This window comes from Equus asinus, chromosome 29, assembly GCF_041296235.1.
Source record: "Equus asinus isolate D_3611 breed Donkey chromosome 29, EquAss-T2T_v2, whole genome shotgun sequence".
NCBI classification, from domain to species: Eukaryota; Metazoa; Chordata; class Mammalia; order Perissodactyla; family Equidae; genus Equus; species Equus asinus.
This window is the reverse complement of record NC_091818.1, coordinates 30,645,659-30,669,384: the sequence shown is the minus strand read 5'-3', so window position 1 is coordinate 30,669,384 and position 23,726 is coordinate 30,645,659. Positions and strand designations below refer to the sequence as shown.

Genomic DNA, 23,726 nt, shown 5'->3' with positions numbered 1-23,726 from the left:
TTCTTGTATTATTTTTATCTTCCAACTCGGTAGTCTTTCTTAGGTTGGTTTTTGATGCTGAAACACCTTCCAAATTTATAATGATGAAAGGTTTTCTCAAAGATAACACACTGTTAAAATATCTATGCATTTAAAAAAGTTAAATGAGCTGTACACTCGTGATTTGTGTACCTTTTATACATGTTGCTATAAACTAAAAGTTTCCTTTACAAAGCCTAAAATATCTATATATGTACATACACACAAACACATATTTTAAATTTCCTCCATGTATTGTGATAGCTCTCTGTGCTTGATTTAAATAATGCCTTAGTAAGTAAATACACTTGTAAGCACAATTATGTGTGTTTAGAAAGTAAGCCTTTGGGAGACAAGCATGATATTTTATATTCTGTCAAGAGATACTAAAATTATTTGAGGGGTGTATTCTACTAATAACGATTATTAGTCATTTTTGATGAAAACAATGGAGTACAACTATGTATGGGATTTTTATTAACCAACCAACATTTTGTAGTGGTTACATTGCAAAAAATGAAATAATGGGATTATTTGTCAGTCATAAACTATCCAAAGTGAAAACTTAACTTTGCCAAGTTCTCCTAAGGTTTACTCTCTGAAGTTTCTAAATAGACTAAGTTTTATTAAGAAAGTGCTACCAAGAAAAAAAGAGTAACACTAAAGTTCTCAAAGAAAATTGAAAAAAAGTAACTTCGCGATTGTTAAAAAAGATGAAGAGATCAATAAGCTCTCATTTGATTAGCAACATTCAGCTTATGGCATTAGAAGTACAACTGATCGTATCTCCTATGAGCCATGGTCTTGCTGGAAAGTCAACAGTTACGAGCGTAGTCTTACATATTTTCCCAAAAAGCCATTCCAGCTGTATTTCAAGTCAGTCTCAGCAACAAGATCAGTGCTCAGACTAAGAAGCATGTTCAATAGTGAAAAAAAAATTGCTTAAACAGTTATGTAACTTGAAGGTACTTACTTTAGTTTTATGATACTGGGATTCACAGTCACAAGATTGGTTTTACTGCCAACATCTTTACTAACATTTCCTGTGGTTGGGGGGAGGTTACACCTGAAATTTGGAAGGGAAAATATTTTCAAAATACAACCAGTAAAAAGAAAGTGTGTATGCAAACATCCACACATATATGTATGATCATTGTCCTTCTATTGGAGAAAATCATTGCTGTTAAGAAATCCTCAGAATCCATCTAATTTCCAATTAAAACCATTTAATAAGTACCGAACTCTTAGTTGGCATTTTAACATTGCACAAAATACGCGAATTTGATAAATGCTTTCAATATTGATTACAACTTTTATAAGTAACAAAACTAGAAATGACAATTACACCTCGCCTAGTTTTTGAAGAGTTCACAGTCCTTTTATTAACATTATTGTTATTTATATTGATTATATTTATACAGTGGTATGATCACCAATTTACAGATTTAAAAAAATTGAGGCATTGCTACTAAGGATATAGACTCTGTCAGAAGCAAAGACAATATAAAAACCCCAAAATCTCCTGATTCCCATATGGATAGTTTTTCCACCAAATTATTCTGTTAATAAATAAAACCCTAATGTTCTTATAATGATGTTTTCATATTGATGTTCTCATCCTCTTTGGACTACTAATTTGTTTTTAAATTGGAAAACAAATTAAGAATTGTAATTTTGAGTAATTATATTCCTGTCACAAAAAAGGGAAAGTTGGTTATGATTCCCTAAGTATCACTTACAGAATTTTAAGTAGACCATTTCTTTAAAGCTACTCATACAAAGGGAGCATCTCTGACTGCTTGCTAAGGAAGGAGGTTTAAAGTTGATGTGTTCTGGAGTATGACTGAGGCTGAAATATTCTATTCCACGCTCCATGAAACATACAAACAAATGAAATGTACTTCTTTCATTAATTAAAAAAGATACATCAGAAAATAATTAAATACGGCACCTTGGGAAAAATGAATATTAATTAGAGATAATAGGCCACAGAAATGCCTTCATTAGTGGGCTTACAGTAACACATTTACTTTTTAGAACAGTCTCATATTCTTTTTTTTTTTTTTTGGAGCAAGATTAGCCCTGAACTAACATCTGCCAGCAATCCTCCTCTTTTTTGCTGAGGAAGACTGGCCCTGAGCTAACATCTCTGCCCATCTTCCCCTACTTTATACGTGGGATGCCTGCCACAGCATGGCTTGCTAAGCGGTGCCATCTCCGCACCCGGGATCTGAACCAGCGAACACCGGGCCGCCGAAGCAGAACGTGCACACTTAACCACTGTGCCACCAGGCCGGCCGCCAGTCTCACATTCTTTTGAAGAATTAAAAGTGATTTCCAACACATATCACAGAAAACTCTAAGGGAAATATCGGGCATTGTGTATGTACACTAACATAGTAAAACCACTCACCACCTGTTTTGGTTCCTTACACACTTAATTGAGAGCTCTCAATCTTTTGAAATAAAAAAAAAGAAGTTTCCAGATTGTTTTTATTAACTCTGAATGTATATAGCCAAAATAAGCACAGGCTTAAAATTAAAGAAATTTTAATAACACCAACCATGGCTAGCCCTCAGTTTGGTTTCAGTTTGGAGGTTAACTTCAAAGGAAACTCTATATTCAGAAAAATACCTGGCATCAGTAAATGTAGAATCTAGAAATATATGCATTTATTTTAGAGTTATAAATTAAACAGCTGTCGAGATTTTTTCTTTTTAGCTTTTAAACCTAAACTTGTTATATTTCCTACACTTGCTATACAGTAAAATGGCTGTTTAGGCGTAATACTCCGCACAGATGCCTTGGAGGTTTTAAGTTTATAAAAAGTCTATTATAAGACAAATTATTTGTCTTCATTATGGCTTTTTCATACTTAGCGCTTTAACAAAAAAAGTTAGTGGCCATTTTAACATTAATCTTGAGGAACATGTTCAATAATTGTTGGACCTTCGGGTCTGTCATTCTGTCATTATCATCAGCGTAAAATTTTAAAATGAGATAAAAGTGAGGGGAGAGCCACTGATTCAAAATCGTGTTTCTTTTTCTTTTGCTACAAAGAGCAAAATTAAATTGATAGGGATCAAAGGATCTCCTCTGATGGGTGAAATCAGGACTCCTAAAATAGGAAGAAACAGATTTCGACTTACTTTGTAAAAAAGGTGCATTTCAACTGAAATCCATCCTCAACAGGGATGAACCACCTTTCCAACATATTCTGAAAGGAGAGAAGCCCTACATCTTGGCTTATTAGCATAAGCACACATAGAAATCACTTTTGTTTCTGTTTTTGCAAGCTGGCTGGTATTGAGATATAAACATTTTAAAAAGACCAGAATTTAGAAGCTGCACGAGTTTTTGTTCTTTAACGTCAAGCCAGAAAACTAAATAAACTGATGTTGCACGGCTATACAATACCGAAGTCAGCATTTTCCAAAAGTATCATCTGAGAACCAAACTTCCTTGAAATGCTCTGTTAAAAAAAAAAAAAGATTTTCAAGGTCAGGTGAACCTGGGAAATGTTGCTCTCTAGAGTCCTTCTCAGGGAGCCTTGAAATCCTTAATACACTGAAAGGCTCTGACAAGTTCTGCAGTGCAGACTCTCTTTTACCATGATTTCGCCCAGAGTTTCTGAAAAGTAAGTGATCATAGCACAATTTCATCCTTCTGGTATCAACATTCGGAGGAACTCATGATCCATTTAACACTCCAGGAAAGCCTACCTTGATAATTTGTAGACATAAGCATCACAGGTCAAAGGTCAAAATTTACACGGAGTATCTTTACTTTATCCCTTTAAATACCCAACTGAACTTTGGTTCCAAAGAAGCCGACTTGACAGGTCTTACCTAAAAACGAAGTCGGATTCATCTATTTCAGTTCCGCAGAGAGATTCATTCAGAATTCCCCCATTTCCAACCACGGCACACTGATTGTAAGGGGTCTCTGTAAAAGGTTGTGACTAGGAGGAGAAAGCGAAAACTCCCATGAAATACCTTCAGTGTTAGAACCGCAAGCATCATCAGCTTAATTTAAGGAGCTTAATTTTATACAAGTTAAGGAAAGAAAAAGAAACACAGGTAGCAACCCACAGCATGCCGATCGACTTATAACAAAAAATCCTGTAAACCTAAGTTGCATTTCTCTTGAAAGCAATATACAACATATGATAAACAATATAATGTAATATTACAAAATATATTTGTATATACGATGTAATATGATATAGTTTACCTCATGTAATTAAGTAAATAAAATGGGAATGGCAAAATGTCACACTGGGCCTCTCTAACAAAAAAGGAATATTTTCAGCAAAAAAGAGAAAATAAAGCAATTAGAAAGTAGCGTCAAATTCTCTGTTCCCAGACATAAAATTCACAGCCAATTTAGCGAAAGTTTCCTGTTCTTCTTAAGTAGTTAGACCTTCAGGCTTAGAGATGATAGGAGATTTACGCCTGCCTGCTCCACAGATGACCAGCTAGCGTGCTTCAGCGAGGTCTACCCGCTCTGTGCTGACATATTTCAAATTAATTTCCAAGGCCTGAATCTTTTGTATTTCCTCCAAGGACCCAACTTACCTACCCTACAAGATTTCTCACTTACACCAAATCCTCCCCAGTGAGAAACATAACTTTCCAGCTCGACAGCGCACCTCTCCTTTGCTGGTCACTTTCCCCAAACGATGTGACCTTGACCGGCAGCAAGGGTGCCAGCTCAGACTCCACCGTGACAAAGGCCTGATTCACCTGTTCTGTCTCTAGAATGTGAGTGTCAGTCCTCAAGGGCAGAGAGGGTGTTCATACTGTTAATTTCCTCTCATCTTTTGTTGCAAACCTAGCATGATGCAATGGATGCACTGACTTTTCAATAAGTGCTTGCTGGCCCAGTGGCCCACCGTGGTGCAGCTCCCAGCATTGTGCTGGAGCCCACTTGTATGAGCTTGTGAGAGCTGACTGGTAAACATTCAGGAATGGTGTGAGCTGGTTGTTAAACCACTGGTAAATTAACATCGGCCATGGTGGGAGTGTTCACATCACTGAAATTGGCAAATGCTACAAAGCACGCCACCCTCCTGTCCAAAGCCAGTTGGACCAGCATCCCTGGCAACTCCCCAGGGCTGATGTGGTTCTGAGCAGCCCAATGGACCCCAGAATCGCCATGACTTCCATGTGCTCCTGATGCTGGATCCGGGAGATGCCAAACAAGCAAAGAAAACTCTGTTTCAGCACTTCTGGGTTTTGTCTTTAAAAATTAAAAATCACATCATGCTTATTAGGGGAGAGGCATTGTTCCAAGTACATAACTTATTTTGCATTTAATTCACATAACAACCTTATGAGTGTTTTACAGATGGGAAAATGGAGGTAGAAATTTAAGTAATGGCTAGAAAGTGGCAGAGCTGGATTCAAACCCTGGCAGCCTGCTCCAGAGTCCACGCTCTTAACCACTAATACACATCACATGGCTTCTCACATTCAATGACGAGATGTTAACTTAAGCATGTGCCTTATTTCTCTTTATATCCGCAATGCATAGCGGCATAGTGCTTGGCTCTTAAACTAATGGTTCTCAGATACCTCAAGACTATTTCAAGTCACTGAACTTCTAGCTCAAGATGTCTTCAGACAGTGTTTACTAAACGTTAGCACAATAAATTCTGAATTTTACAGATAGGGTAGGAATGCAAATATGCTCTTTATGGGACAATAGAAAAGATTACTGAGGAAACATACCTCCAATTAAGCACTGAAAAGAATGAATGTTTTTCTCTGGTTTCTTGGTCAACTGGGGGAAAACATCCATATGCTTTGGGATCTCATGTTCCCTAAGAGTTTAAATAAATTACAAACTTCAGCATTCCCTAAGATAGATCTAAGAAAATGCAAATTTGTGCGACTCAGCTGTCTGCCCATGGCTCACTCTGGTTGAAAACCAACTTTGTCGTTTTCCTTTTCGACTGACTGAGCAAAGTTTTTGGAGGAGGTAACTTCACAACATTTAATCAAAAGCATTTACTGTGTCCTGCTGTGTGCCCCGCAGTTGTCGGGGCTGAGAGCCACAGAGCAGGGCAGGCGTGTAAGACGCAAGGCTGAGAAAGAGGCCAGCCTCCCCGGGAGCTGCATCCATGCAAAGGGAATGTTTAAGCAACATAGGAAAGTGACCTAGCTTTGCAATTGTTACTGTATTGACTTCAGAATTTCCTCCGCCCAATATTTAAACATCAGTATAAATCTGGAAAATGGATGCTTTTGTTAATTGCATACAGAATTATCAAGCCCATGTTAAGTTATTCTTTTCAAGGTGTCATTTAGAGTTCAAATTACCTGCTCCTCCTCTGTTCTGGTCCATCTAAAGCAAGGAAAACACTAGTAAAAATTGCGTGGGTGAAAGAGTTGCTCATTGAGGAACCTCCATGGCCTTTCCTGACAGGGCATATAAATATTCTTTAGTTATTATCTTTTCAATGATTGGTTATTTCAATGCACCATAAGGGCATTTTTAGAATGCTTTATGAGTCATTTTTCAGTTCCCCTTTTTCTTCCAGAAAATTTACAAGATTTTTTCTCTCTCATTTTCTATTTATTTCTCATTCACTGCAAGCAAATTATTCTTCCTTTGAATTGTAATACAAAAAAAAAATTTTGGAACAACTTACATGACCAAAAATAAATTAGTTGAAAGAAGTCAGAGGTCCAACAAAAAGAAATTAATTGTAAGGATCCAATATTCTAGATAGTTGGGAAATTGGATGTATAAAGTGATCGCATTTTTGACTTGGTCTAATTGCTTTTAATCAAATCATAAAAAGATTCCTGAGAGTGTAAGTTTTTAAGCAACGGGATGTTCTTCATGACAAAAATATCCCCCAAGTTCGGATTTATGTTAAAGGACAAGTTTCTTCTTGTAATGATACTATATCATTACTCATTAGTTTATTTAACAAATATGTAATGGGTGCATCTATGTACTGTGGAATGTTCTACGAGCTTGAGATACATCAATGAACACAGCAGACAAAAATCCTTCTCTCATGGAGGTTATGTTTATTGACCACGAATTCTTATCCATTTACTTCCCAAAGATTAGCCACATAAACCTACAGCTCTTTCTGAAGGAATTGGTTTAGTCACCAAAACTGACAACTGAAAGAATCTTATTCCAGGTGAAAAACGGTCATCTTCCCACGTCCTTGTAATTACTACGCAGAACGCCCAAGTACCTCATCTCATTCAAGGATGAGTCATGAAGACTCAAGAACTGGGACAGCTTATCATTTAAGATATAAATACCATTCCCTACGGAGCCACTTTGAATCCAAAATTGCCTTTTGAAAACAGACCTCGATAAATATCTTATACAACAAAACAGAGTATGGCGTTTTAATTCATGAACTCCTCCATTATTACACATTATAACTTAAAGTGAGACAAAATTCACCTGGAATGATGATATAAATAAACCAGAACAAATCTTTACTCACCACTGGAAACATATTAAAAATTCTCTCTCTAATTAGGATTTCCTTTTTACTTTCCACCTCATAACTCATGTTAGTCCCAACTGGCGTGTTATTTTGAGAAACAATGAAGTTTTGAACAGCATCACAACAGGAAGCAAGTTTGGCTCTGCAAAGGATAAGAATAAAAGGGAGCCAAGGAATAAGATTAAGAAACCAAAAATAGAGGCTACAATGGAAAACGCAAAAGAGGATTTTGCCATATTGACTTTCAGAAAGAAGATAAATCATTCATAAAGATGACATTTTTATCTCACTCCATTCCAACTGGCCCTGGATGGTGAAAGATGACCTGGCAGAGTAAAACGGCAAAATATATTAAACATACTTATTCTCAGTTAGAGACTCTGTTACCAGTAGAAATACTCATTAATACAACGGTTTTAAATATAAAAACTTTCTTCTAATGATAATGTTATAACAGAGAGAAAAATGACAGAATACATTATAATCATTTTATAATCATAATTTTTCATAATAATAATTTTATAATAGTTATAAAGTACAGGAACTAAATCAAGAACGGTGTTATACAATCAACAAAGAAATATGTAATTATTTATTACGAGACATGCGATGAAAAGAAGACTCATTCGATACAGTGACTTTTTTAGCTTGATTGAGAAATAATCCACAAATGAAAATGGTTTATATTTGGGGCTGGCCCCGTGGCTGAGTGGTTGGGTTTGAGCGCTCTGCTGCAGGTGGCCCAGTGTTTCGTTGGTTCGAATCCTGGGTGCGGACGTGGCACTGCTCATCAGACCACGCTGAGGCAGCGTCCCACATGCCACAACTAGAAGGACCCACAACGAAGAATATACAACTATGTACCGAGGGGCCTTTGGGGAGAACAAGGAAAAAAAAAAAAGGTTTACATTTAAGGTGTATTGTTTCATGTTTTGATATGCATATACATTGTGAAATAATCACCACAATCAAGCTAATTAACGTATCTATTAACTCATATATTTATTATTTTTTTCTTTTTCTTTAATTTTTTTTTTGGGGGGTGAGAACACTTAAGATCTCTTAGCAAATTTCAAGTATCTAATACAGTATCACTATAGTTGCATTGTTGTACATTAATACAGTGCAATTATTTTATTGAACACAGTAAATTTTTAAGTGAAGCAAGTTTAAATTTGCCATTCCTTATAGAGAGCCCAGAAAAATGTAATTCAGTACATTTCAAAACTATATTTCAAAACTATTACTCTGGAGTGAAACATTATCATTAGAATGCAGACCCAGGAAGGTCCTTCCGGGGATCACCTGCTTGTGCCCCCAACTGCCAGGTGAACCTAGGACCACCTAGAATTTACATTCTGTTTACATGATTCTCCAGGGATGCAGATTCCACAGCATCTCTTGATAATTGTTCTAGAGTTTAATCAACCTTGAAGTCAAGAGATTCTGCCATTTGCACAACTGAACCATCTCTTAGCTTAAATCCATTACCCTTGTTAGTTTTTCGTAGAATCTCCTCATAAAAACATTTCATCTAATAGAAAGTGGTAATCAAGCAAAACTTGAATCTTTTCAATCTTGACGAGTTTATAGAATTTCCTCTTCTCTTCTCTCAGATTTTCCTCATAGGACCAGTTTTTCATTATTTTAGTCATTTGTTCCTCTTTAAACCTTTACTTATTTCTCCATATTTCTTAAAAATATATGTCAAAGCTGGATCCAATCACAGCCCAAGGGACAGTGGATATTCAGCGGGCAGAGCTGACAGTGGTCAGTGTCGACACCCTCGATTTATAACTGGCCCTTCCTCATTCCACACTTTTTTGTTGACTTTTGGTCCTGAAGGGTATACTTTTGTATAGGTTTCTACTGAATTCTGATCTTTTGAAAAAAATACCGTGCTCTAATCTGCCATGGTCATTTTGAATTATATTCCAGTCTTCCTAAATTCCAATAATTCTCAGGGTATGAAAAGTCAGTGCTGTGATATTACTTGTACCCCAAAGTCAAGACTTTCAACAATACTTCTTATCAGTTGACTTACATCATTAAAATAGTGCATTCTCCTTAGCTCAATTCTATCACCTACTTATTACCCATCTTTGTATTTCAGAACCTATTTCTAAAAGATAGTTCACAGAGATGAACAAAACAAAAAAACTGGAAATGGAATGATGCGTAGTCAAAAACATGATACCAAGCAGTTTTTAATTATAAATTTAATTTCATAACAATACGTGTGACACATGGCAAGCTCAGAAATCCTTATGTGTTTATAATTTTAAATATCTCTTTTATGCAGCATTTTGAGAAAGGCAATGTAATGAAATCTCATTTACCTTTGACAAGCAACTTAATTTCTCTAAGGATATTCAGTGCTTAAAAGTACACTGCATCACCAAAAAACACTAACCAGAGTTCCCTTTGAGGTTTTTTTTATATCAATAGGCTTTTTCTGAAATTATATATAGATATATATTTATTTATATTGCATAATAATATATTGCATATATTGCATATAAATATAAACATATTATATTTATATCACAGGGAAAGATTTGCCCTGAGCTAACATCTGTTGCCAATCTTCCTCTTTTTGTTTTTCCCTCCCCAAAATCCCAGTACATAGTTGTATATCCTAGTTGTAAGTCATTTTAGTTCTTCTATGTGAGCCACCACCACAACATGGCAACTGACAGATGGGTGGTGTGGTTCCTTGACCGGGAAGCGAACCCAGGCTGCCAAATTAGTGAGAACCAAACTTTAACCACTAGGCCATCAAAGCTGGCTCCTGAAATTACGTTTTTAACATTATGCTATAAAATTTCCCAAACCTACAGGAAAGTTGGAAGAATTAGACAACAAGCACTTGAATAACCACCAGTTAGACTCTACAATTAACTTTTTACATATTTGCCTTATTGTTCATTTATCCATCAATGCATTGTTGCTGTAATTATTGCAATTCAAATGACAGATACCAGTAGACTTCACCCCTGAACACTTCAGCATGCTTATCATTGTTTTGTTTATATTTTGGGGTAAAATCTATGTATAATAAAATTATAACTGCATTCGACAAGTTTTGAAAAATGCATTCACCTCTGTAACCCAATCGCCCACTAAGATATAGAGTATTACCAGCCCCTTGCCCCTAGAAATTCTCTCACATCCCTTCCCAGGCTGTCTCCAGCCCTCCTCCATCTTGAGGCAACCCTTTTGTGATTATTTTTTGCCAAAGATTAATTTTGCCTGTTCTAGAATCTATATAAACAGAATCGTACAGTACGCATGTTTTCCTGTAAGACTTCTTTCTCTTGGCACAAATGTTTTTGCAGTTCATGTACATTGCTGTGTGTATCAGTAGTTTATTCCTTTTTATTGCTGGAGTAGTATTTTAGAGTTAGTTTAGCCATCCCCTTTGCACTTTAAAAAAATCACTATCAAAAATCAATCTTAAACACCTAATCACTCATAAAATCCTCCCAGAAAAAAATATCAGAATAATTATCCAAAATGTCATTTCTGAAGGCCACCTAGGGCCACTGACTAAAGGGACTTTTTAAGCCTTTATATGCAGTGGTAGAATTATAAATTTAGGCTCTTTGTCGCTTCCCAGCTCATCCATGTGGTAGAGACCCCTGGAATAGCCAGTGTTGGTATAAAGTTGAGCTACTTATAACAAACAAAACAAAATGGAATCTTACCTCTGTTATTCTATTTCCCATCGTCCCTAAAAAGAGTCAATTCTGATCCTTGGTGACTCTAAAGTCCGCTAGACATGTTCACAATAACGGACATGGCAATTTTCCCCTTCTCGTGTAAAAAGTAAGGGAGATGTCAAGAAATGAAGGACATCGTTGGTATTAACTAGACGTGATGGTCGATTTTATTGTCAACTTGACTGGGCCAAGTGGATGCCCAGATAGCTGGTAAAACATCATCTCTGGGTGTGTCTGTGAGGGTGTGTCTGTGAGGGTGTGTCTGTGAGGGTGCCTCCAGAAGAGATTAGTATTTGAATCAGTAGACAGAGTAAAGATCACCTTCCCCAAAGCAGGTTGACATCGTCCAATCCACTGAAGGCCTGACTAGAACTAAAGGTGGTGGAGGGCCAATTTGCCCTCTGTTGAGCTGGGATATCTATCTTTTCCTGCCATCAGACATCATCACTCCTGTTTCTCAGACCTTCAGACTCAGACCCAGGCTTACGCCATGGGCCCTCTAGTCCTTGAGCCCTCAAACTAGGACTGGAACTTACACCATTGGTTTCTCTGGTTCTCAGGCTGTCAGGGTTGAACTGGAACTAAACCACCAGCTTTCCTGGATCTCCATCTTACACACGGCAGATCAGGGAACTTCTCAGCCTCCATAATTGCATGAACCAATCTTTCAAAATAAATCTCTTTCTATATAGCTATACATATGCTATTTCTTCTGTTTCTTTAGAACACCCTAATACAGATATGGATACCAAGAAGTGGGGGTGCGGCTATAACAAATACCTAAAAATGTGGGAGAGGCTTTGGAACTGGGTCATGAGTAGAGACTGGAAGAGTTTTTAGGTTCATGATAGAAAAAGCCCAGATCGCCCTGAACAGTATTTTAAAGGTGAGTCTGGTGAGAGCTCAGAAAGAAAAGAGAGCAGCAGAGAAAATGTCCATCCCCTTAGAGAATACCTAAGTAATCATGAGCAGAATGTTGATTGACATATGGATGGTAAAAGCCATTCTGATGAGGCCTTAGATGGAAATGAGGAACATGTTATTGGACAAGGGACAAAAGGCAGTCCTTGTTATAAATTGGCAAAGGACTTGGCTGAATTGTCTTAGAATTCTAATGTTCAGTGGAAGGTAGAACTCGTGAGCAGTGAAATTGGATATTTAACTGAGGAGATTGCTAAGCAAAATGTTGAAGGAGAGGCTTGGTTCCTCCTCACTGCTTATAGTAAAATGCAAGAAGAGAGAAATGATTTGAAGACAGAGCTATTAATAAAAAGGGAAGTAGAACTTCTTAAAGATTTGGAAAATTCTCAGTCTATTCATATTGCAAAAATGAGAAAGTGTGCTTAGGAGAGAACACTAGGGTATGACCAGGCATCCATTTGGTAAGGAGATCAGCCTGGGTGTGAACCAGGGATCTATCCAGCCACCCAGCAGGAAAACTGCCAGTTTGAACTGAAGAGGAAAGAGACAGGACGGAATGAAGGAGGCTGTTGGACATCCTGGATTTTACAGGATGGGATCATAGAGCTATTTGGCTGCAAACAGGTGCTGTTCTTCAAGAGAAGGGAAGAAGGACCCCAAAGGTGATTCAGAGATCAGGGCTGCCTCCTGATTTCAAAAGGGTGACCTGCTTTCAACAGGCCAGACAATCTCTGCCCGAAGCCCTGGGAGCAGGGCCACCCAAAGCCATGGGGGGGCAGGGAGAGGTGCCTGGTAATGTCCCAGGGGCATGACTCCTGCTTGGCAGAGCTGCAGGGGCTGGACTACCACCACCGTGGGTTCAGAAGCTTGGAGTGTCACCCCAGTGGGCCTGGAGGACACATCATTGAGCCAAAGAGGATTACCTTGAGCCTTGAGAGCTCATGAAGCTTGCTTTGCTAAGTTTTAGACTTGCTGGGGGTCCATCGCTGCTTCCTTCTTTCCTCTTTCTCTCTTTTGGAATGGGAATGTCTATCCTATGCCTGTCCCACCATTGCATTCGGGAAGCACATAACTTGTTTGGTTTCACAAGTTCACAGCTGGAGAGGAATTGGCTTCGGGATGAATAGAACCTTGAGTCTCATCACGTCTGATTGAGATGATATTTACTGTAGACTTTAGAGTTAAGGCTGAAGGAGTTAAGACTTTGGGGTTGTTGGGATGGATGAATGTATTTTGCATGTGAAAAGGACATGAATTTTGAGGGGCTCAGGTTGAGATGTTATGAACTAAATATTTGTGTCCTCCAAAAATCCATATGTTGACATCCTACCCCACAGTATGATGGTATTAGGAGGTAGGGCCTTTGGGAAAAGACTAGGATTAGATGAGGTCATGAGGGTGGAGCCCTCACAAATGGGATTAGTGTTATTATAAGAGTTGGGAGAGAGCTTGCTTCCTCTCTCTGCTCTCCATCCTCATGTGAAGATACCACCAGAATTTAGCAGTCTACAACCCAGAAGACTACTCTCACCAGAATTCAACTGTGATGGTACCCTCACATCCAGTTCCCAACCTCCAGAACCGTGAGAAACAAATGTCTATTTATAAGCCACCAAGTAGATGGTGCTTTGTCATAGCAGCCTGAATGAACTAAGATGCTAGAAAACATGCTGTTACCGTGATACCTAAATTGTCTAAAATGGGTAGTTTCACATTCCACACTAGTAAATGTCCAACCAGATCAGCATGTACAAACCTTACACTTTACATTTCCAGAGCATTTTCACGCCTGTTACCCCATCTGATTCCCACAACAACCAGGGAGGTAGAAAATATTATTATGCCCATTTTAGAGACCAGAGAGGTTAAGTGACATGATCAAGGCACACAGGTTATGATGACTCCAACCTATGTCTTTTGCCATTCAAGTCTCTGTAGTAGAGTATATAACTGGGGGTAGTGCTCTCATTTGAGCTTCTTCCTTCAGGATGCTTTTCCTAATGGCATCACAACAACATAGTGGTTCCCAAAATCCTGCTGGAAGCATTTTGTTGAAAACTTGCCCAGACACAACTCATAGGCTGCCATACAATTTACATACAAATGCTTCAAACTCCATATGGAATTGTGACATTCGAGGCTCTCGTTCTACATGGAGGATGCACAGGGTCCCACCTGGGATCAAGGTTCCCCAGCGGCCAGGTCAATGTGCCCAGTACTATATTGAAAAGAAACCCTTGGCTTGATGATGATCTAAGCTTTGCTGTTTCACACATTCAGCAACCTCCTTTATACAATCCAGTTTCAAAAGGAGAATACACTCTCCTCCCACCTCAGGAAAGAGCGAGGACCGTTTCTATCATATGGAGTTCCAAAACTGAAAACAGTTCACATACTTTCAAAAGGGCTTAACTTTTAAGACGTGGGTTGGTCCTGGGAGAATCTGGCTTGATACTTTTAGCCTTGATCTATAAAGACAGAATCTGAAAATGTGCAAAGTCATCTTTGCATCACAGTTGGTCTAATGAATATAATTTTGAGAAAGGGATTTTTGTTAAAATTGTGGAAATTCCTTTTTCTTTAACACTGTAGGCCTTGAGTATTTCCTTTGTTTTTACTTTTTTATTTTTTGGTCTTTGTTTGTGATTCTTTTCAAGTCTCGGGTCAAAAATCTTCGGTTCTAAACCAGATGTTTCCTGGATTTCCATCAAAGGTTAATGACTACTTAAGGCTTACAGTGTGCAAGACACTAAAGGACACTCTGAATACTAACGACCTTGCTGCCCCAGCCCAGAGCTCACAGGCATCTCTCCTGTCTATCAAACTCTCTAAGACTCTCTACTGAGATCTGGGGCAATTAGGATGAGGTAGGGGCTCCAGGTACTTCCTAAGTACCAACCAAGAGGTACCGTTTTTGGTAACCATTCTTTAAGACACTAATGAAGGTCCTAGGAAAAGGAGTTTTAAAACACAACCACCTTCAGAAATTCAAGAGACTTATTTACCATCCTAATCATTTCTTCTTCTTCACCAAAACAACGACATGCTTAGGCCAAGCCACACACCAACTGCCTCTCTCCTGTTGATCCTCCCTTTTTTCGTCTTTCTTCTCTCCCTCCTTTACGTTATGTAAGTCACTGATTGACCAATACTAACAATATCAAATATTTAGTGCATTCTCATGATGGTTGTTCATTTAAGCCCTACAATAACCCTACAAAATAGGTATGGTTAACACTCATTTTACAGTTGAGGACAATAGGTCACATATTACATATTCATTCATTCATTCATTTGTATTTATTTAGCACCTAGGTAGGTGTTCAGCACTGTGAAAAATTCTGTCTACACATTGGTGAATAAAATAAGTGTTGTCTCTGCCTTTATGGCGCTTATGATGTGGTAAGGAAGAAAATTAAAAAGATAACTTTCAGTCTGAAGGGTAGCAGAGTACACCCCACCTGACCCCTGCCAAAATGTGCTGTTTTGGTACATTGATGCTTTTGAGCTGTAGGCACTTGAAAAACAGCAAACGCAGGGCGAGAGGTTTGCTCTGAACTCTCCTTCTGTGCCTAAAGACAGGTCCTCCAAAAGGAGCTCAATTGTCATAGATCCCCTGCCGGGCAGTTTCATCAAGAAAGATGAAGTCTTATCCCTGGAGAAGAGACTAGAGGTCGACACCACATCTGCACAAACTGTCACAAGCTGTCATAGCTCCCATCTATTCTTCCAAAGGCCCATTCATCTTTCCTAAAAATCATCTACTCTCCCCTAAGAGGCCTATGTCCCTCCCCTCCCCCTTTCCCTGTGAAGATGGTATTTAAGTCTGAATTCTAAGCCACCTCTGGGTGTTACTCATCTTCCCTTGGGTGTCTCCCACGTACATATGAGGTCTGCATGTTAACAAACCAGTCTGTTTTTCTCTTGTTAATCTGCTTTTGATTACAGGGGTCTCAGCTGAGAATTCAGAGGGGTAGAGGGGAAATTATTTTTCTTCCCCTAAAAATTATAAGACAGTAGGTGGTAAAGCCAATTCAAACCCTTATTCTAAAGCCCATTCTCAATCAATGCCCTGCAAAAACCATCGTGTATAATACTCCCTACAAAGAAAGTGGGAAGAGATTAAAGGAATAAAATGCTCTTGTTTGAACCACTATATCTTACTACCCAATAGATTTTTTTTTAAATCCTCAAGTTCATAATCAGAAGCACATTAAAATAAAAAAGTAAGAGAGCACTATGAGCTCAAAGGGCCTTTCACATTAAGTGGACGTTGATGTCACATCATGAATAAGACCACGCGCCCAGCCTCTATGCAGTCTTCAAGCCCAGTGACTGTGCTGGACTCTGGGTGAGTCTGTGTGTTTGCGTGTGGGCCAGTGTGTGTGCTCTGTGGTGTGGGGGCATGGGGAAGGTGGGAAAGAAAGAATAGTTTACTATTGGAGGTTGAGAATAAGTCATCCCTGGTCAGAGCCCATTTAAGGAGTGAACGAGATTTGCAGATTTCAAATTGGCTTGATATAACTCACCATGTGCACTGGTTTACTAAAATTTGAATGTGACCTGAAACAACATAATTAAAAAAATAGAGGCTAGAAGGAGAGATACATTCTGTGTATCTCTGTGATGCTCAAGCCATGCTTGGTGTGCTTGGATCTTTGCTTTCAGAGGCACATTGAGAAACCAGGGCCTGTCTGGAGGGAGCAGCTATGCTGGTAGACCGATTGAAATCCAAGACAGATGAAGAACTAATAATGTCCAGACCAGAGAAGAACAGATCCGGGGGACTCAAGAGCTGTCTTCAAATAATTCAAGACTTAGGAAGAATTAGATTTATCTTGCATCACTCCAAGATACAGACCACCACATCGAACAATTCAGCACATATTTACTGAGCATCCATCAACTGATGGCCATCGTTCAAGGTCATGAGGATTACAACTTACAAGTTATTAAATACCGATATGAATAAAGCATGGATGGGCCCTGCCCTCTGGGAGATAACTTATCATAGGAGGGACAGATAGAAAATGCAACTGCTGTTTCAATATAATTTCAATATAAGATAGATTAAGGTATGATGAGGTTATGATAAGAGCACAGACGAAGGGCACTTCAACTAGCCTGAGGGTAAGGGGAAGATTTTGTGAAGGTGTTAGTACAGTGCCCAGCACAGAGGAGGCACAGGATAAATACATGTTCGATGAAAAATAAGCCTGCGTTTGGGAACAATCTCTTGGGTAATGGAGGATGGACGGTAGCAGAAGGAGACCACAGAGAGGAAGGCTAACTGGGGGAAACTGGGAGGCTGTTCAGTTAGAGTTCACCTAATTGAAGATTAAAAGCAGGGGCTGGCCCCGTGGCCGAGTGGTTAAGTTCACGCGCTCCACTGCAGGCAGCCCAGTGTTTCGTTGGTTCGACTCCTGGGTGCGGACATGGCACTGCTCATCAAACCACGCTGAGGCAGCGTCCCACATGCGACAACTAGAAGGACCCACAACAAAGAATATACAACTGGCTTTGGGGAGTAAAAGGAAAAAAATAAAATTTTTTTAAAAAAATAGATTAAAAGCAAATCATTTTAGGGTGAATAGGGCTGGAGTGGGGTGGGGGAAATTTGAGATCTATTTAGTAGATGAAAGAATGAGGATAAAGGATAACGGAAGGCTGCCAGGAGATTAGACAGTGGCTCCATGACACGATGCTCTTCTCCATCTTCCCTTAACCCCCAACAGTCCCCAGTGGAATTCATTTATTTCACAAATATTTACCAAAAGCCTCCCATGTTCCAGGAATAAGAGACTCCATCCCTGCCCTCATCTTGCACCTGGGGCAGCACAATTTAGACGAGAAGAATATGGAAGAAGGTTTCAGAGCAAAGCAACAAAGGCGATGAACGGTTTATTAACTATGACCAAGGAGGAACAGTGAACAAAACAGGGAACTTTTTTGTATAATGCACCTCGAACTGCAAGGAGAGAAAATCAACAGAAGGTTGTATACACAAAGGACAAGAAAAAATAGTGTCTTCATAGGTTTCTAACTCTTTGAAAAGGGAATAGAAAACTCATGAGTTCAGAAAATATTGCTTTTTGGTTTTTTTTCTTTCTGTTTCTTCTCCCCAAATCCCCCCAGTACACAGTTGTATATTCTAGTTATGGGTCCTTCTAGTTGTGGCACATGGGATGCCACCTCAGCATGGCCTGACAAGTGGCACCATGTCCACACCCAGGATCCGAACCAGCGAAACCCTGGGCCACTGTAGCGGAGTACGCGAACTTAACCACTCAGCCACGGGGCCAGCCCCAGAAAATACTGTTTACATTTCAGTTTTTATCCTAGGGTTAACTGTGGAAGAAAGTTTAAAGAGAAAAAGAAAACTAAAACTGTGGGGAAACCAAGAGAAAAAAAAGCAAACAGATGGACATAGCGTGAGACAAAGAAAGATGGAAGGGACTGACAGAAGGTAGCAGACGGTCACACACAAACAACGAGGACACAGAGACCCGTGAAACAGCCAGCGAGAAAGGCCAGCACTCACACGATCACATAGAACCTTCAACAGAAAAGGGGCCAGAAAGACAGATGCAAAACACAGGTTCAGATAGGAACATAAAAATCAAAGCATGTGGGTGTGAGGCCCAAGTACATTCATGCAGAAATGATAACAGTAGATACACACATGCATTTCTTACTACGTCCCAGGCATTCTTCTAAGCACTTTACACAGTAACTTATTTAATCCTCACAACACTCCTATGTGGGAAACACTATCATTATCGTTATTTTTATTCCCATTTTCCAGATGTGGAAGCTGACAGAGAGAGAGGCTAAGTTCCTTGCCTGAGGTCACACAGCTAGTAAATGACACGACTGAGATTTGAACCCTAGTCTTAAGGCTATGTGCTCTTAATCACTGCCCCATACTCCCTCTAAATGTTGCCTTATTATACACAAATAAACCATAACAGAGACACATAGAGGGAAAAAAGTCACCGAGAGCCCCCACAGCCACTGTCACAAGATATGCCGATAGACTCTCTGACCTTCATGGGCAAATAAACATCTATATCCTGAGACATTTTGTAAAATGTGGTGAAATCATTTTAAACTGTGCTGAATTTTCATGATTATCTATATGAAAGATTAAAACAGTGTCCAGACCCTCCAGCAGGCGGGCCAGGGAAGGCCCAGCTGGATACAAGGTAAAGGGCTGAGGGTTGGGAACAGGGGTTCATGGAGTCAAGGCCACGGCTGAAACTTCCTGCCCAGGCAGCAGAGCTCCTAAGAAAAAGAGTCTGACACAAAGGAGAACAGATATGAGCTGCAAGCACCAAGAGGGTAATCAGGAAACAAGTTCAATGACATGGAAGAGCATTCAGGATAAACTGAAGACTGCAGTCATTCATTCATGTGTACGTTTATTCAGTAAATCAAGCTCTTAGCACTGTCCTCAGTACCAGGAATATAATAGAAAAAAGATGGAGCAAATGCCCATGGAATGCTTGTAGTCTAGTGGGAGAGACACAATAGCAAACAATTACAACATTATGCCAACAGACTGACACTGGAATGGGGGTTGGGGGAAGGCGGGACCTGCAGAGGGTGAGGAGGTGGGCTGGGCCGGGCCAGGCCTGCTGTATATCACTGCTGTACAAAAAAAGCCACCCAGATGAGGGAGACTCCAGCCCAGTGGGAACTTCCTTTTGTGACAATAGGGTGGACCTTTGAGACTGACATGCCTGCCAGTACAAGGTAGGGAGCCCACAGTTTGTGTCTGGGCTCCTCACTCACTCCCCCAGAGTTGCATAGATGCCAGAACTTTAGGTGCTGCTCTGAGTGGAACAGCCACTCACTTGAATTCTTAAGCTTGGGTTTGCACTGTGCTGGTGCAGTCATAAAGCAAAGTGAAAGCAAGTTTAACTGAGTCCAATTCCATAGCCACGCATTCCCAAGGACCTGGGCCAGCCCTGCGGGCCAGAGCACGTAGAAAGGCAGCCAACTCTAACCCGGGGTGGCAGGGCTCAGCTCCCCAGGAGAAGGAAAGCTGAAGCTGAAAACCAAAAGATGAGGAGAAGTTAGGCAGGCAAGGCAAGAGAGAGAGACAGAGGGGTGAAGACTGCCTGGGGGATGAAGCAGAGAACAGGGAGTGTGAAAGCCTGGAGGAGACAGAGAGAGCGCATGGAGCGTGCAAAATGCTGAAAGGAACTCTGCCTGGCTCCAGAGACAAGAGTACGAGGTGAGGAATGCTGCAGAACTATATCACGGGAAGTCCTACAAGCAAGCCAAGGGAACAGTTTAGCTTTCTTCTCTGGGGAAGGGCAAGTCATGGAAGGTCTTAGCTGTGGTAGTGACACAATGAGATATGCATTTTAGCATGTGCACTCTGGCTTCAGTGAGGGGGTTAGATTATGGGGTTCCGAATCAAGGTGGTGTGATCTGTTCGGAGGATATGGCAACAACCCAGTACTGGAGACAGTCTGTGAAGACAGCCACTATCAATTCCTTATCTTCCTATACACACATGTTGCTCCTAACATCAAGAAATAAAATCTAAACTCTTCCCCTTGAATCTGGGCTGGGCTTTGTGACCACTTGGACCAAGAGAATGCTGAAGAAGTGGCATTCTGGGACTTTGAAAGCCAGCTCATAAAAAGTCTTGTGGCTTCTGGTTGGGTTTCTTGGAACATTCACACTTTGGACATTTCCTCAGGGAATCTAGCCACCATGTTGTAAGAAGCATAAGTCACGTGCAGAGGTTCCTTTGAAGGTGCTGTAGATGGCAGCCCTAGCTGAACTCCTAGCAAAAGCCAATGGCAACTGCCAGCTGTGTGACTGAGCCATCTTGGATGTCCAACCCAGGCAAGCTTTTAGATGACTCCAGCTCCAGCCATCACTGGACTGCAACCACAAGAAATTCCTTGATTAAGAGTTCCCCAGCCAAGGGGCCAGCCCACGGCATAGTGGGTAAGTCTGGTGCACTCCACTTTGGTGGCCTGGGTTTGAAGGTTCAGATCCTCGGTGTGGACCTACACCACTCATCAAGCCATGCTGTGGCAGCAACCCACATACTAAATAGAGGAAGACTGGCACAGATGTTAGCTCAGGGCAAATCTTCTTCACCGAAAAAAGAGTTCCCCAGATAAGCCCAGCCAGTCCATGGAAGTATGAGAGAACATGAAATCACTGTCTTAAGTCACCAAGTTTTGGGGCAGTTTTTTATACAGCAACAGATAACCAGAGGACCAGTTAAGAGCTGAGTAGCTATATCAATCAGGGCTTACTAGAGAAACAGAACAAATTGTCTGTCTGTCTGTCTATCTATCTATCTACCGAAATTTATTTTGAAGAATTGGCCCACACAATTGTAGGGGCTGGCAAGTCTAAAATCTGTAGGGCAGACTGGAAACTCAGGCAGAAGTCGATGCTACAGTCTTGAAGCAGAATCTCTTCTTTTCTGAGAAATCTCAGTTTTTGCTCCTAATGACGGCAACTGGTTGGATGAGGCCCACCCACATCGACAAGGGTCATCTCCTTTACTTGAAGTCAACTGATGGTAGATATTAACCACATCCGCAACATACCTTCACAGCAATGCCTAAATTAGCATTTGATTAAATAACTGAGTACTATAGGCTAGTCAAGGGGACACGTAAAATTAACCAACACAGTAACCTAGACCAGAGTAGTGGTGGGGGATAGAGAAAAGTAGATAGATTTGAAACATATTTAGGATGTGAAACTGTCAAAGTTTGGTGATGGACTGCAGATGGGCACTGAAGGAGAAGACATCAAGGGTAATATACAGTTTTCTGATTCGGGCCTTCCCTGATACAGGGAAGGTTGGTGGGGGGCAATGACCTTTTCATAATGAACTTGTAACCTGTTATCATTTGAATTCATACCAAGACTCATAAAGAGAAAATGAGATCACACTGCAGCAGTAGAACTTAGAACTATGAAAAGCAGAGTTGTGTGGTCTTTGCAAATAGGAATGATATTCAACCATCTGGCTGGTTTCAGGTGCCATTCTGAATGAGCACAAAGCTATGACCCCACTGACCTCTCGAGGTCCCTCCTAGTGATCTAGAGCATCATTGGCCCCTGCTTTTCTTAAATTGTTAAATTAAAGTCAATTGAGAATTACATAAGTGTGGAAAACACAAGTTCTAAAAATACAAAGTCAACTGGTAAGATGAATGTTAAGATTTCTGACTATATTTTACTTTGCAGATAAAAAAAATAAATCCAGGTCACTGCCACTATTATTCTACGTGTGAAGAGAATGTAAAGAAGTCATTGACACCAAACTTTTGTTGACAGAGCTTATATTTCTATTTGCTTAGATATTTTGTAGGGGGGAAGGGAGGAGTAAGAATTTTTTTTTTTTGCAGACATTGTTGGCAACATATTGAAGATCTTGAATGAACACTGTGCACCCTACAAAAACAGAGTTTTGTCATTTTGATGCTGAACCGATCTTTAGTGTAATTGCACAAACATGCTACTCTGTGAAGTATTTCCTAAGGAAAATGTTGCCAGCATATTTTGTGTTTACATCCTTTCTTTTATTAAAGGTCTCATTATTTCACTATCTTTAACCTACCAAACCAAGTGCTCACTGTCTGCTCTAGGGAAAAGGGATGCATGTGTATCTCTGTGCTACGGATGGCAGTCTCTGCTCTGCACAGACACAAGTACGGGAAAGAGGCGGGTTCTGCTCAGAGTCAATTAACGAGCCTGGTTCACACGCACAAACCGGCCCTAGGTGCTCCTAGAAAGCCACTGCAGGCCAGCTCCCAGCTCAGCATTCTTCTGGGACATCTTTCAGAGCTCACTGTAGAATTCATCATCTTCTGCTTGTTGGCATCCACCCCAAACTCAGCTTGTGTTTCTGCCTAGCCTCTTGGAACTGGGCACTTCTCTTCCTGCTTTTAGTGTCCAGTTTCTCTCCACATCCCGACTTTTCATCTCTGCCCTCAGGCTTTGCCCAACAGATAAGAATTAAGGCGTCCTATCCTTAGCTTGCCAGTCTTTATTTAGTCCTCACTGGAGGCTAAATAATTTGGAGAAAGGGCGGGATGTGCCACTCTTTGCTTTGCCTACAATCAAGCTGAATAATTTTCGAGCAACTCAGAGCCATTCCTGGTTAGACCTCAGAGCCTGGTACCAGACCTGATGTGAACAGCCATCTTGAAAGGGAGGGACAAGCCACAGACTGTTCACATAAAGCTCAGCCCTTTTCTACCACAAATAATGCACAGGAAGACTATAACCTAGAAAGCTGAAGCTTAATATTTTCTGCTTTATGTGACCCATTTTCCATCATGAAAAGATCAAAGAAAGTTTAAATAGAACAAACTGAATAGGAAGTGCTGGTCCTTATAAAATGTGTGGGATAATCCATACAAGATGCATCACAAAGGCAAAACTGGGGCTTATAAATGTTTACACATCCCCCTAGGCAGAGGATTGGCAATGAAACTACTGCAGCTTATTGCTGCTCAGGGACTAGCTGTATTTATTACAGATGTCAAGAGTTTAAACAATTTTTAGTAAAATATTAATTGTAAGTTAGGAA

At 40.1% G+C, this 23,726-nt stretch overlaps 1 protein-coding gene across 1 annotated transcript in view; it reads right to left on the bottom strand.

The window, feature by feature from the left end:
• The window catches only part of ST8SIA6 (ST8 alpha-N-acetyl-neuraminide alpha-2,8-sialyltransferase 6), a 120,534-nt gene that overhangs the window by 2,862 nt on the left and 93,946 nt on the right, over window positions 1-23,726 (bottom strand). Inside the window, exons 5-7 of the mRNA XM_014846051.3 lie at window positions 7,500-7,644; window positions 3,868-3,980; window positions 992-1,084 (exon numbers count right to left, since the gene is read on the bottom strand). Of these exons, the coding sequence (XP_014701537.2) occupies window positions 992-1,084; window positions 3,868-3,980; window positions 7,500-7,644 (351 nt within the window). The remainder of the gene's footprint in view (window positions 1-991; window positions 1,085-3,867; window positions 3,981-7,499; window positions 7,645-23,726) is intronic.